Source organism: Epinephelus moara, chromosome 16, assembly GCF_006386435.1.
Source record: "Epinephelus moara isolate mb chromosome 16, YSFRI_EMoa_1.0, whole genome shotgun sequence".
NCBI lineage: Eukaryota > Metazoa > Chordata > Actinopteri > Perciformes > Serranidae > Epinephelus > Epinephelus moara.
In genome coordinates, this window is record NC_065521.1 from 47613682 (window position 1) to 47628305 (window position 14624).

The 14624-nt window shown below is 43.3% G+C and overlaps 1 protein-coding gene across 1 annotated transcript in view; it reads right to left on the reverse strand.

Annotated features, from left to right (window-relative positions):
- Positions 1-14624, reverse strand: part of fam120c (family with sequence similarity 120C) — a 30155-nt gene that overhangs the window by 12279 nt on the left and 3252 nt on the right. Inside the window, exons 2-10 of the mRNA XM_050064432.1 lie at positions 12717-12963; positions 12450-12532; positions 8063-8191; positions 5854-5956; positions 5685-5749; positions 5035-5309; positions 2211-2373; positions 2019-2102; positions 1643-1814 (exon numbers count right to left, since the gene is read on the reverse strand). Coding sequence (XP_049920389.1) covers positions 1643-1814; positions 2019-2102; positions 2211-2373; positions 5035-5309; positions 5685-5749; positions 5854-5956; positions 8063-8191; positions 12450-12532; positions 12717-12963 — 1321 coding nt within the window. The remainder of the gene's footprint in view (positions 1-1642; positions 1815-2018; positions 2103-2210; positions 2374-5034; positions 5310-5684; positions 5750-5853; positions 5957-8062; positions 8192-12449; positions 12533-12716; positions 12964-14624) is intronic.

The following is a 14624-nucleotide window of genomic DNA, read 5'->3' on the forward strand; positions in this document are numbered from 1 at the left end:
ATTTTAGCGTAATTTTATCATTTTTTTTCGCTGTGAAAACATTGGACTACCAACAAGTGCTTGGTCTTGTCAGAAAGCTATGATTCTGCTGTTTCACGTGATATGCGTGGATTATCGCTATGACGCACGGTCGCGGAGAAAATCAATAGAGAAGAACAGGTGTGAATTTGGAAGCACTATGCATCGTTCGGGCCCATAGGGTTAATGGAAAACAAAACATCACACACAGCTACGGTGCACCGATAGCAACAGAAACTAAGTTTGTCATTATGTTACATTACATGGATATTTCATCCATCTATCCATTTTCATCCACCTATCCGGGGCGGGGTGGCAGGGGCAGCAGGCCGAGCAAAGCACCCCACACGTCCCTCTCCCCAGCAACGCTTTCCAGCTCCTCCTGGAGGACCCCGAGGCATTCCCAGGCCAGATGAGATATGTAATCCCCCCAGCGTGTTCTGGGTCTGCGCTGGGGCCTCCTACCAGTGGGACGTTCCTGAAACACCTCCAGTGGGAGGCACCCAGGAAGATCCTAATCAGATGCCCGAACCACCACATGGTTCCAACCACATGGATATTATTCACGGAAAATTTCATTACACAAATAAAATGATTTTGGAAAATGTGATTGTAAAATTCCATGACTTTTCCAGGTTTTCCATGACCCTGGAAACCCTGCACTGGTCTAACCTGATCAACCCTGAGTTTCTAGTCGCAGAGACAAATGACTCAAATCCTGGAAAAGTGTAGATGGAGATGCAGATGGTGATCAACTCCAGCAATATGCCAACACAAACTTACACAGTCTTTGCAGTAACTACACAATTTTCCTCCATGGTACCCGACCAACGCCACTCAGTACGTTTACACTACATTAGAGAAAATCGAACCCAGATAATACGACTAGAACCCAAATACTCCTGCAAGTATGCAGTCAATCAGACCCTCAGGCCCTCAGCGCATGCTCCACAGTATCCGCCCGGGATTTGACCTGGAAGTTGAAAGCAATGAATGCCTAACAGAGGAGGAAGCCGGTAACAACATGATGAAATCTACATCCACAGCCATGCATTTGAAATGTCGCAGAGACAAGTTGTCCACCATGGTACCAGTTTGCCGCTACCTAACTGTAGCTAACTTGTTTGTGTATTGTTTGGTCTGTGACGTAACAGGTCAACCAGAAAAATATCCAATTCTAACAACCTGAAAGGGGGCATATCTCCACCTATCGTAACAGAGTCGGACATACTTCCATCAGTAAATTCCCCTCCTGTGTTTGTGTACTGGGACAAGGAAAGCAGCCCAATTTATGCGTGGAGGACCCGCTCTACCTCCTGAGCCACAGTAACAGAAACACAACTGAAACTGGCTGCCCTGAGGACACTGTTTCAGAGTTCAGTTAGGCAGTAGGAAACAACCAACCTGATTCAAGGTTCCATCATTCTAATCCACCCCCGACTAACGGGAAAAAGAATCTGTATAGTGAGTGTTATCTCTGTACTGTAGATCTGTAGATATCTTTAACCTCTGGCTGGGTTCCTAGAATCAAATCTAAGATTAAATGTGAGTATACGTACAGTCCACATACACTTCTGTCCCCCGCACACCTCTCATCTACCTACTCCACTGTCCCAGGACCTACCTTCCAGGGGAGCCCTCTTGCGAAGAGCGAGCCTCTCCAGGCGGCGGTGAGTTTCAGCCAGACTGAAGAGGACGCCGTAGGCATACTGTCTGGCAGCACGGAACAGCAGAGAGGCAGGAGGCAGCTCAGAGTTACACTCATCCTCTATACACACTGGCATCTTCATCTCTCCCTGCGGGGTGCGGTGGGTGGAGGGAGGAGTAAGGACAAAGAGATTACAGGGAGGCTCTGACGTGGTTGAAATATTACCTCCACTGTCAATTTTTATAACCGCTGTTTAACTCGATCAGATGACTTAGGGGCCTTTCAGAGGAAGAATACATGCTTGAGGAGACAAATATGAACACAAGACACCTACATAAGGAAAACTGTTTACCTTGGTCAATATGTGGTAAATCTGGGGGTACATCAGTCCTCTTCGGTGTCTGTGCTCAGCTACACGAAGAACCTCAGCACTGACCTGCAAAAAACAAAAACAGGAAACATGGTGACAAAACTTTTCAACACAACTTAACACTGTGTTATCTGGTCTGGAAATATGTTTTTAAAATCTCTCATGGACACACACCTGAGGCAGAGGGGGTGTGGTTATGTCCATGTGACTCCGCGTCGCCATAGACAACAGTGACGGAATGTTTGACCCGCTCCCGTTGCCCTGGGAACCGTCTCCAGAGGCCGAGCCCCCCCTTCCAGCAGGATCCTCCCACCGAGAGGGCTTGTCCGTCAAATGGCTGCGAGAAAAGGGTTCATGAGAGTGTTTAGTCATTCATCATGTGTGTGTTTATACAACATCAGTTTCTGCAAAGGAAGCATTTCCTCAAACACACTGAACCGATGAAACATGTGTGTTCGATGATCACTGGAAAAAGGACGATAGCAGAAACTTAACACACTCCACAAGTCCAAGGTGTTCCTAGTCAGATTTTTAAACTTTATTTTCTAGAGCACTATAGGTCAGCAAAACATGTGAAGGGACAAAAATCTCATGTCTCTGATTCTCGATCTTCCTCCTCCTCCTCCTCCTCAGTATCTGTAATCCCTGCCTGTCTAAGCTGCACCTAGGCCATTTTACACTGTAAGCTTGTTGACAAAAAGTCAGCCAGTCAACAAGTCTGTGTGATATAGAGCTGCTATGGATGCACTGCATTGTAGGAAGGGCTCATGTGATATCTAAGTGGCTTTAGGGATAACCTGATTAACTTGTTATGAACCCAATTCAAGTGGATCCATTATGCTTTTCCCTATTCTCTGTCATATAATGTTACAGTATGGGAAGTTCATATCAAATGTGGAGCTGCAACATTTAATCGATGACTTGAGTAGTTGTCAACTATGAAATTAATCTCCAATTAATTTTAGAATTGTTTTGGTGGATTTTTAAGGAAAAAACAAGGTCTATATTCTCTGATTGCAGCTTTTGAAATGTGAATGGTTTCTTTACTCCTCTATAACATGAATATATTTGAGTTATGGACAAAACATATAAAAAGTCACTGTTTATTGGACTTTCAAAAATAGGACGAGTAAACAGTCAATCACCACAAACCTGTGAGTGCTTTTTAAAAGTCATTTAACTTTTAATCAGCACATTCTTTATTTCCTTATGGTCATTAGTGTTGTGAAATGTAAGCTGCCGTGAAAGCTAATCTTTCCTTGTGTTTAGTCAAAACATGTGTTATGTAAAGGGCTTTGCTGTAATTAAAATCCCCAAATTCTCCTTTTCACCTAAATATAATAAGGGAGCAAAAGCCATGATAGTGTGAAGCCGAATTCAAACCAAATCAGGCGTCGCAGCAAAAACACAAGTCGTCCCATTCATCTGAATGTGGAGAGGAAGGGCTGCTCCCTAACAGTCGACCTAATATCAGTCGATCAGAAAGGTCATATGTCGGCAAGATTTCATTGGTCCCTTAGTCACAGAAAAAAACAACAATGTGAAACTCTATCAGGAGCTGCGCCTTGTCAAAATAAATCAAAACCTATATGACTGGACCATGAGGGGACTTTAATTTTAAAGGACAGACACAGGAAGTGTCCACGCTCAGCAGTCAGACAGGAGTCACGTTACAAACCAATCACAGCCGATAGATATCTTTCCCTTCTTCTGTAAATATTCAGTCTGATAAACACACACACACACAAAAGTTGATCATGTTAGTGCAGGGCTACCCAGAGCTTTACATCTGTCCCACAGACAATAGGCCTACACACTTATAAACAGCGCCTGGAAGAAGATCAGCTCTGCACTCAGGACTTCAGGTAAGTAGGCTATACGATGCAACCTGCCCTCAAGCCCTTGAAAGCTGGCACAAAAAAGGCAGTAGAGTAGCGCCCAGCGCCCGACCTCGCGTTTCCAGGTGGTTAAAAATGCAGCATGTGTACGACCCCTAGTTTCCAGGGCTGGTACCTGCGGTTATTCCACAGGCTAGTTAATAACATGTCGGGCAGGAAATCCAAAGTGTGGGATCATTTTGAGAAGGTGAAGGACGAACCCAAGGTGATATGTAAACTCATCTTCATTGGTCGACTACAAACATGACGTATCATCTGAAACATGGAGGTAGCTACATGCCCATTAGCCCACAGCGTCATTAACAGGCGGCTCGCTCAGTGTGTGACGTGCACTTGTAGATAAAATATAGGCCTATATTAATGAAGGTTCATTAGTACGGTTTGTATTTCTCTGTAATGTAGCACAGTGTTAACAATGTTACTGACACTATTCTTTCTCACACCTTCAACCAATATACATCATTTAATAATTACATTAATATTATAAACATGCAGGAGACTAAATGACAAAATTCAGAGCGTTGAAGTTTTCTGCACAAGCTTCTCAACATGGAGGTGGCTGCACCACAGGCTATCACTGCTAACTCCATAAACAGCACTAAACAGACAGTACAACGTAACAACGGTAACATCTGTGCGAGCGCAGTACAAAGCAGCACTGATAAGCTAGTTAGGATAAACACAAACGCATGGCTGGACCGGCTTAACACAACAAACCAGAGAGACACTCAGACTACAACACACAGAGGTAGCGTGACTTTGTTCTCTGCTCAGGACGCCATCACTCCACCATACCTTTACCTAGCAAAGAGTGGTTAGCTGCTATTTTAATGCTCCAGAAGTCACATACAGAACGTTTAAAACCCACCGTTTGACAGCCCTTACATCCTGGATAGTCACTGTGTAACTAAGTAAATGTGTTTCTTTTTGGTCTGTTGTTGCTGACGGTCAGTTACTCGTAGGACCCGCCATACTAGCAGCACAGGGAACACAATGACGACAAGTGACATTCCCACACGGTCACAGCACTCAGTGGCTAATCACTGAAATAAATGATTTGGTGTAAATGCAGCCCTAAACCTGACTTCTCTGTGTCTTACTTTGCGTTGCTGTCGTTGGGTTCATCTCCATCTGATGACGATGAGGGAGACGGAGAGGGACCAGACTGAGTGGCGGTGTGATGATTGGGTAATCGGTTTCCCCCCTGAGTGGAATCATATGGAGCCGACCAATCAGAGAAGCCCATCTTGCCCGTCAACGCATCGTTGCAGTCTTGGGACGGTGGCGGTGGATTCTGGAACAGAGGGGTGGAGCCAGGTCCATATGGAGCATTTTGATAGGGTGGCTTTAACCCCGGAACCTGGGGAGGAGGGAACTGCGATTGGACAGAGAGGTGAGGAGCAGAAGAAAATGGATTGAAAAGGGGAAGAAAAGAAGGAGCAGAGGGGAGGAAGGAGGAGATGTCCTTTCAGGGACGTGAACTAATACTGTCCTATTTTATGTCAGATCACACCAGAAGCATCTAATCAAGGCTGGTGAGAGGATTTACGGTGGCAAGGACTGCGCCCTCCTCCTCCTCCTCCTCCTCCTCTCAGCCAGCTTTTCCCCCCTAAATGAGCACATGCCACAAAGGGATTTCAAAGAGCAAAAAGCTTAATCCACTCCGCTACGTGTAGATTCATGTAGAGAGCAGAGAACAAATTACACACACATCAAAGAGGACAAAGGATTACCAAGCTAAGAAATCTACCTGATTCTTTCCAGGCTGCATAGGTCCCATGTGGCCAGGTGGTCCCCCAAAACCAAACCCAGGTACTGAGCAGATAAAAAAGCATGTTAATGGACATTTTCTTCTCACATATATAGATTTAGTCAGGCAAAATGATTGCTTCTGTTGTCTGAACTTCACTACTACTCACAGATGAAAGAGGAGGGCCCCATGTTGGGCGATCGAGGTTTGGAGGCAGCTGAGAAATACTCCACAGCTTTCTTGAATCGCTCCACCTTGTCCTCCATACGAGACTGGAGGGGAAGAAATCAAACATTATGTCGACACGCTGGGATGATGACGGTGAAAATCTGCTGCTGAGTTATTCCAAAGCAGGGACCTGGAAGAAACTGGTCATGGAGCAAGTCATTGATGTTCACTGGTCAACATGTGTTTCCCAATGTGACCTGGCGTAAACACGAGTCTGAACACAGGTGGCATTAATAAGTACAGGATGAGTAATGATGGGATTTAATAACTGGCTTCATTTTAGATTTCTGAAAGGATAAGGATGCCAATTCTCTTTTTTAACGTGTTACTCTGGGCCTCAGTCACCAATCTATTCATCCCTATGGAGTAGTTTCCTTTTTAATTTTAGAAAATGTTACTCAAACAGGAGTAAACGCTGTATAATGTATTGCAGCGGCAGATTAATCCACATTTGGTGCTCTGCGGGAGGTGCGCTAGTATTTGGGGCAGCAGGACGGTGTATGTGGGACTGACTCACTCCTACATCAATACAACACATTTAAAAAGCAACAAAACCTACAGCAAGTGAAATGTCCACAGGGGTGTGGGCTTTTTTGAAGTTGAGAAAATAATTAATTCAGATGGATTTGTGCGTATCAGCAGATGCAATGACGTCAGAGCTGTTCTGCACATCACTAAATGGTAAATGGACTGCACTTGTATGGTGCTTTTTTAGTCTTCTGACCACTCAATTAACTTTTATATGACATATCACATTCACACATTCACTGACCGGTGGCCGAGGCTACCATACAAGGTGCCACCTGCTACTCAGTAACTATTCACACACATTCACACACCAATGGAACAGCCATCAGGAGCAATTTGGGGTTCAGGATCTTGCCCGAGGATACTTCAACCTGCCAATACGCCAATCTGCCGATCAGTGGACAACCTGTTCTACATCTGAGCTACAACTGCCTTGATAATTCTTGTTAGTGGTTGAGTATCAGTCAAAGTGGAGGAGTATCACCAGACTAGTGTCTCCAACTGATGATGGAATTTAAGTTACCACGTGCATATCCACAGCAGAACACATTACGTGAGCTATGCAGGTGATTCTCTACATGCACCGGTGCATGTAACCTGGTATAGCTGCTAACTCATGCATTAACTGCAAGACTCATGGAATTGAGATACGTCACACGCTGTCACGCCACACTCTACGCACACCTCGCACAGTTAACACATTTATAACAGATAACATCGCTGACTGAAAAGAGGACACCGACAGCCATGGACAGATGAGACAGAGCAGCATAGNATAGCTGCTAACTCATGCATTAACTGCAAGACTCATGGAATTGAGAGACGTCACACGCTGTCACGCCACACTCTACGCACACCTCGCACAGTTAACAACACATTTATAACAGATAACATCGCCGACTGAAAAGAGGACACCGACAGCCATGGACAGATGAGACAGAGCAGCATAGCTCAACAGCAGCACCGCGTTAACACTGCCGTGACCATAGAACTACATTGGATATTAGACCGGCAGGTTTTTAGAACATTGCCAAACAGCCTGTTGCAAGTAGCTGCCTGTTTCCACTCGTCTCGTCACAAATCTCTGTTCTGAACTGGGCTTTAGATGCTCTAACATTACTTTAAACCACGACCTCTTGTGGCTTATTAGTCAAGTCGCCCTCTGAATCATAATCAAATCACGAGGTGTCGAGATCCCCGCCCCACGCCATAAATAATGATTCGACAGTGATATGTGTTTGATAAAACGTTACAGAACTCCAACCCGTCTTGCCCAGTCACAAACATACTTAACATATCTGGAGATCAAACTTACACTTAATTTTAACACTAAATTTTCTGATTTGTCTTTCATGTGTAATTAACACTGTAAATGTTGCAGCAGCTTCTTCTGATGAACTGAAACTAGGTAATCTTGGTTTAACACTGATGTGTGAGGAAGTGCAGACGCTGACTCAGGGTCTTGTGTCAACAGTGATGACCTATTTAACTATCAGCAACAGCCTGGCATGTGCTGTCAGACATGGAATATGTAAATCTACTTCAATTGATTCAATAAAAACCCAATAAAGTAACTGACAAAATTATCATTGATAATCATCAACAAGAGACACACGACCCACCTGTGACTGTTTGAAGACATCTCTGGCGATGGCGTCGAGGTTTCCCAGGTCTTTGATGGAGGAGACGTACTCCGAGACGGCCTTGATCACCACCTCACAGGGCGGCAGCACCAACTGGTGGGCTCGCACCTGAGACAGAACCAGGACAAAGTTTTAATCCACATATACCTGGGTGGGTGGGGAGTGACACTGTGAGAGAGCAGCATGAAGACATTTGACTGTGTTTTACGTGTTTAACGGAAGTAAACAAACACGTATTAGAACTTATTGTTCTGCTGTGATACTACACAGCTTATCAGTTCAGCCACAGTTAAAAGGGCAGGACAGGAAGTTATGTAGATTTGAAAAGGCATTAGGACTGAACCAATGTACTGATAGGTCCTAATGCTGATAGTCACTCAAGTTACAGACTGATGGTCTTTTATAGATTATGGCTTTGTTCCATCAATAAAGATGATAACAGTATGGATGGCTGAGAGCTATTTTTTGACTGATAAACAAATGTTTAATGTCAGAATTAAAATAAGACCTTTAAACGAAACAAACTAAAATGTTGAGACAGGGTGTCTACAGGTATTAGACACAAATAACATTTTAAACAAATTTGAGACTGATTTTTTCTAACTCAGGCACTGCAGGTAGGTATAAAGTTAAGTAGTATATATGTGGTACCATGCCGACGCATGTTTTATGTAGGAATATGGTTATTAGAGTGAGGTAGGTTCTTTTACATTTTGCCAACAGCTAAGTTCAAGTATGAAGTAAGGATGCTGTCAGACCTAGAGTTGTCTCCTTTGGTCTGAATCAGGGACTAATTTTGTCTCAAAGTTGTATAATTGCCTAGAGTTGGCTAATTTTGTCTCAAAGTTGTATAATTGCCTAGAGTTGGTTCGTGTTCTCACGGCAGCATTTACAAGAGGACCAGATCAAATGCCTTGTGTGAGAAAGCTGCTCTTGACTGGTCAGAATTTCCATGTGGGAAAAATCCAGGAAGTAAAGCAAACGTTGAAGAAGAGTACACTTGCAAGATAAATGTGACACTTTCTAATGTCACAATGGAGGGACAACTACGCAGGTTGATTTTAGCGCTGCTCATCGTGGACTATATTGCTGTCATTGTTCATTTTAGTCAAACCATACAGTTTGAAAACGAGGCGCGGCTCCAACTAGAAAACAATGTTTTGATGCATTGGATGTGCTGAATGTGCATATTAAGGCAGTACAGGAGGAGGTGCACATTAATAATCCTCCAGGACTGTAACATGCTCATGTTTAACCCAAACAATGTGTCATGTGACTGCAGTTGCTTCAGATCCAGGTCAGAACACGTTCTCACCACAAACGAACCGCACTCAGATCCAGGTCAGAACACGTTCTCACCACAAACGAACCGCACCAGAGTTTGTTTGTAACCAGACTGAGACCCTCTTGAAGAAGTGGTCTCTGTTTTGTTTCGGTGCGCACCTGAGTGTGATTGCTGTGTTCACAGCTGCCCAAACTAACCGCACTGAGGGGACAAACAAACTTGTGTTTGATTTAACTGAAACAAACAGGGCAGGTGTGAAAGCAGCCTAAAAAGACAGTATTGGGTCCAGTGGTAGCTTCAAAGATTTGTAACATCACAGGGCTCCATACTAACTTTTATCTCAGCTGATCACACCAGAACACGATTTGGTCACATCCTTTTTTGGGGTTATTGTTATTTAAATTGTAGGCTGCTGTGCCACCGACAAGCCAAGAGACCGGCTCTGGTGAGAGAGCAGAGCTGTGTCAAACACAAGGCAGGAGATATTACTGAGGCTGTAATTAACATTACAATCCTCTACACTGAACTGGCAACAACACCCAGTGTTTCTGCTGGTGACATTCTGCCGCTAGTCTAATAGTAGTTAGTCGATGCAATTTCAGTTGTACAAGTACAGCGAGGAAAGGAAGAGGGAGTCAGACAGCTCCTGGACGCAGCGAGAGATGTGACGAGTTTTTCATTGTTTAGAAAAATGCAGCCATTCGATTATTCAAGGACCTGCAGACTCTGTTAAAATATTGTTCAGTTCTCAACAGTGAGTTAGATTTGGTTAACCATGTCTCCCAGCCACATAAATAAAAATTGGAGAGGAACATTCAGAAGATTTCTTCACTTCAGGCTGTCACTCTAAATAAGCTACATCTGATTTTGCTCTTGTCTGGCTCATAGAGTTAAACATTTACTTCATCAGTTAACAGTTACGAGGCCTTTAGTCATTATCTGTGCATCAATGGAACAAAACTCAAAATTAAAATACTCATATTCATGAAGATCAGCAGCCACAATGTAATTTGGCTCAGTAATTTGTACTAACTGCGGAGGTCGTCTATGATCTTTATTCCATGTCAATCTGCCATCTCCATTATTTGTCACATAACAATTCCACCACAAAATACCTACCATATTTCACCAAACAAAAGTCCTGTGCAAATTGATGTCTCTGTGATCTCGGTATATTTATGTTTTGTTTTCTCCGTGCCTCTTTTCTGACTCTTTCACAGTCAAGAACTATGGAGGCTGTGTTGGCAATTACAACTGAAAGTTTTGACAGCATTTTGGGTGCAGGATGTTCATCTTGCTACGGAGCATAGAGACACGTTCTCAGAAGGAGCAAGCTCAAATCCATCAGGAGAGCAAAATCGTGACAAGATGGATGATGTGTGAAAATGTGCGGCAGTTCTGCTTGTTTACCAACACTTTTGTAAATTAAAGAAAAATGAGGTTTACACCGTACATCATCGCCAGTGGTGGTGTGCAGTGTGTTTGTGTCGTGTAGAGTGGGGTAACAAATGACTGTGTGCATCATATCCAGAGGATAATATCAGTAAATTCGAGGAAAATAAAGACTGCTTATCTTGTGCAAATGAGCCGCACAAAACACACAGATACGGGGGGGTGTAAGTTTTAAATCACATGAGGTCTCCTGGTAATACTAGTTCCTTGCAAACAGGGTTTCAGACTGGTGAGCAGTAACACACAACAAGGTGTCCAGATATATGAAACTGACAGGTGAACTAGTGACGAATGCAAAGCCAAGCAGTGAAGTGGTATTCTCTCTGCACAGTCCATTGTTTTCACATAACACCACCTCCAAGTCTGTTATCACACTTACACAATGACCACAAGAAAAAAAAGCCAGCCTTTGTCAGTTTTTGTACACAGTGACCATGAAAATCTGTCTGCACCACATTTGAAATAGTTTAAATAACATTAGAAATGAGTCCAAAGTTCATACAGTTGACATACTTTCATGCTTACAGACAGTTTTTGGAAAAGAGATAAGATGTTTTCAAGACAAACATTTCAACTACGTCTTTCTTCTGGAGTGTGACTGTCTGGATATTATTTCTCCCTTTCATTAAAAATCTTTTCTTCCTTTCACTGATCCACTCATTCTCGTCATTTCTATCAATTCTATGTTTTTTTTCCGATGTTATTAAAATAAAACTGCAGCAAATGCTTCACAATAAAATCCTTCTATTGATGGGAGAGCATGATGACCCTGAACCAGTGAAAGGGTTTTATTATAAGAGAGCAGCATTTAGCTACATCTGCACCGATACGTATTTGTTTAAAAATGCATAACTATTGCCATGTTTACGGCTGGAGTCCACACTCGGAGGAGCTTTGGAACGTTGAAATGGAGACCTTTGAATAGGCTGCTGACCCTGTTCGAGTTTGAAAACCCGATTGGGTCCTATAAGTCACGACGTGTCAAGCCAAAACATTATAGTAGCTTTTGTGATTTTATCCTCCTTGTGTGGGTACTCATTTCCCATCACCATAGCTTGCAACGACTTCCAATCTGTTTTCTGTCACCTTGACAGTCTTATACCCGTGTGTTACTTTCATTAAAAGTTCCATCTCTTCGTTGGTTCAGGCAAAGAAATCTTTGGTCTTACTTTTCACCCTCTCCGCAGTATTTTCCGTGACAAAGCAACAAACAGCAGAGTAGAATCTGCTTCCTATTTACACCAGCATGCACATGCCCAGTGTACGTGAACGGTCATGTGATACATGTTTTCAGGCGTTAGTATGGACGATGATTATTTCTAAAACAGTGCTAGAATGCTTGTGTGACCGGAGATCATTTCCTTCTTAAAACACTGTTTTAAAAGAGTGTATCAGTGTAGATGTGACCTCAGAGTAAATGAGAGAAGATCAGAAAACTGAAATACTTTTCTCTAAAACTGATAACATCGAAAATTAGAAATAAAAGCAAGCCTCAAGTCAGGCATTTGAGGTAAATCAGGGCGCACATCACTGTTTTACTAATTACAGTGCTATTACGTGATTAATGGAGCTATTATTCTCTTAACGAGTGAGCTGTGGTTTGCAGAGGACTAAGAAATAATATGGTACCTTGAGAGAAGCTAGTGGGTGTTCTGGTCCCAGCAGACTCCAGTGGAAGGCAGCCAGGTCCTCATCAGGCAGAATATGATTTCCTGCGAGACAGAAACTCTTTCAAATGTTTGCTGCGTCAATGAACGAGGACGACAGACAACGAGGGGAGCCAAAAATACAACACACAAGCAGGGGTGTGTGTTCTGGCGAGAGAAATGTGGGCTACGTGATTGTGTATTTGTGTGTGTAGTACGCTGAGGTATGTGCGAGTGAGCCGCTCCTTACCCAGCAGAGCAGCGAAGCAGGGCAGGTGCTGTGTCTTCAGCCCGAGCTGCCTGGCAGCCTCAGACAGCAGGTACTGGTGTGTGGTCAGGTTCTTGCCGTTCCAGCTCAGTTTGAGCGCATGCGACGAGAAGTAGGCGGGTACGTTGCAGAGGGCGAACTCAGAATCCTGAGCAATCAGGCCGGCAAATCCAAAGTCCCTGTAGAGAGACAGCACTTCCTGGTGGTGGTCCTCCAAAGTCTGTACAACCTGTAGATGCAGAGTGGATAAACTCAGTCTGCTGTTTTATACAAACACAAATTCTGAACGGAGTTTAAACTGTTGACATCCCACTACGAGTAACCTGGTTGGCCATGTGTCGGATTTACATCCACACTAATAGGTTTTTCGTTTTAAAATGCAACTATTACTAGATTTACACCTAAGGTCCACACTACTGTGGAAATTTGAAAGTCTTAAAACAGAGACCTTTGAAAACTCTGCTGACCCCGTTTTAGTTCGACAACTCTGGGGTTGTATTGTTGTCTGGACGGGAGAAAACAGAGATATTTTCGGACACCTACGTTCACTTCCTGATTGGGTCTTATCAATCATACATGTTGAGTTAAAACATATAGCTAAGTCTACACAGCTTTTGTGATTTTATCCTTCATGGCTGGGTACATGGCTTCCTCAGGCGATGGATAATTCTCCTGATGCCTCTCTGATATGTCGCCGACTTTGCTTTGCAACAACTCCCAATTCGTTTTCCGCTGTGTTGACCACCTTATGCTCGTGTGAAACTTTCAGTAACAGTTCCGCCTTATCATTGGTCCAAGCCAAGAAATCTCTGGTCTTACTTTTCACCATCTCTGTAGTATGTTCTGTAACTAAGCAACCAACCTCTGAGCAGACAATCTGCTTCCTGTTTACATCAGCACGTGCATGCCCAGTGTCTGTGAATGGTCATGTGATGTGTGATTTCAGCATAGATGTAGAAACAATGGATGTAGCTACTATGACGTCACCCAATGGTATTTGGACTCCTGTTTTGAAGCTGAGATCAGCATTTTGCCCATTGCCATATTATTTTTTTGAAGCCAGAAGTGACCATATTTGAGGGAGGAGCTGGCCTTGTGGAGGAATGAGGGGTGGATCTGACCGAGCAGCCAAGGGCACTCAAAGCTGCCCATCCTTTATTAGACGTAACTTTAAGCCTTAATAAAATGTAAACGGGTGAGTTATGAAAAAAATTCACCCCCTCTACAGTAACCAGATTTGAAATTAGCAACAGAGACCAAAACCGTTTTTTGTACCAGGCTATAAACATGTTTATATCTGCTGTAAAGCTGAGCATTTAACATGTGGGTCTATGGGGATTGACTGGCTCCTGGAGTCAGCCTCAAGTGGCCATTCAAAGAACCACAGTTTTTGGCTTCATTTCTCAGCCCCTGAGGCTGCCGCTTGGTTTTCAGGCATGTTAATATGGACAAAGATTACTTCTGAAACAGTGCTACAACACTTGTGCGTACAGAGATCTTTTTCATTTTAAATCCCCAAGGGTAGTAGTGCGAATGTGGCGTCAGATTTTGTTGTCATATTTCAAATAAGGTAGTTTTGAGCTGAGTCTTTTTGATTCATTCATTTATCAACAGAAAATGAACCTGCAACTAATTTGATAATCCTTTAAGTCATTTCTTAAGCAAAAATGCTAAACTTTACCCAGTTCCAGCTTCTCCATTGTGAGGATTTGCAGCTTTATTCTGATGTACATTAAATATCACGGCATTCCAGACATTTCGGAGTACACTACTAATAAACTAATCTAGAAAATTGAGGATCAAAATTAAACAAATCATTAGTTGCAGCCCTGGAGTAGCTGCCTGTTTCTGTGAAATTTAACCAAGACCGTGAAAGAGCATCCAGAACAC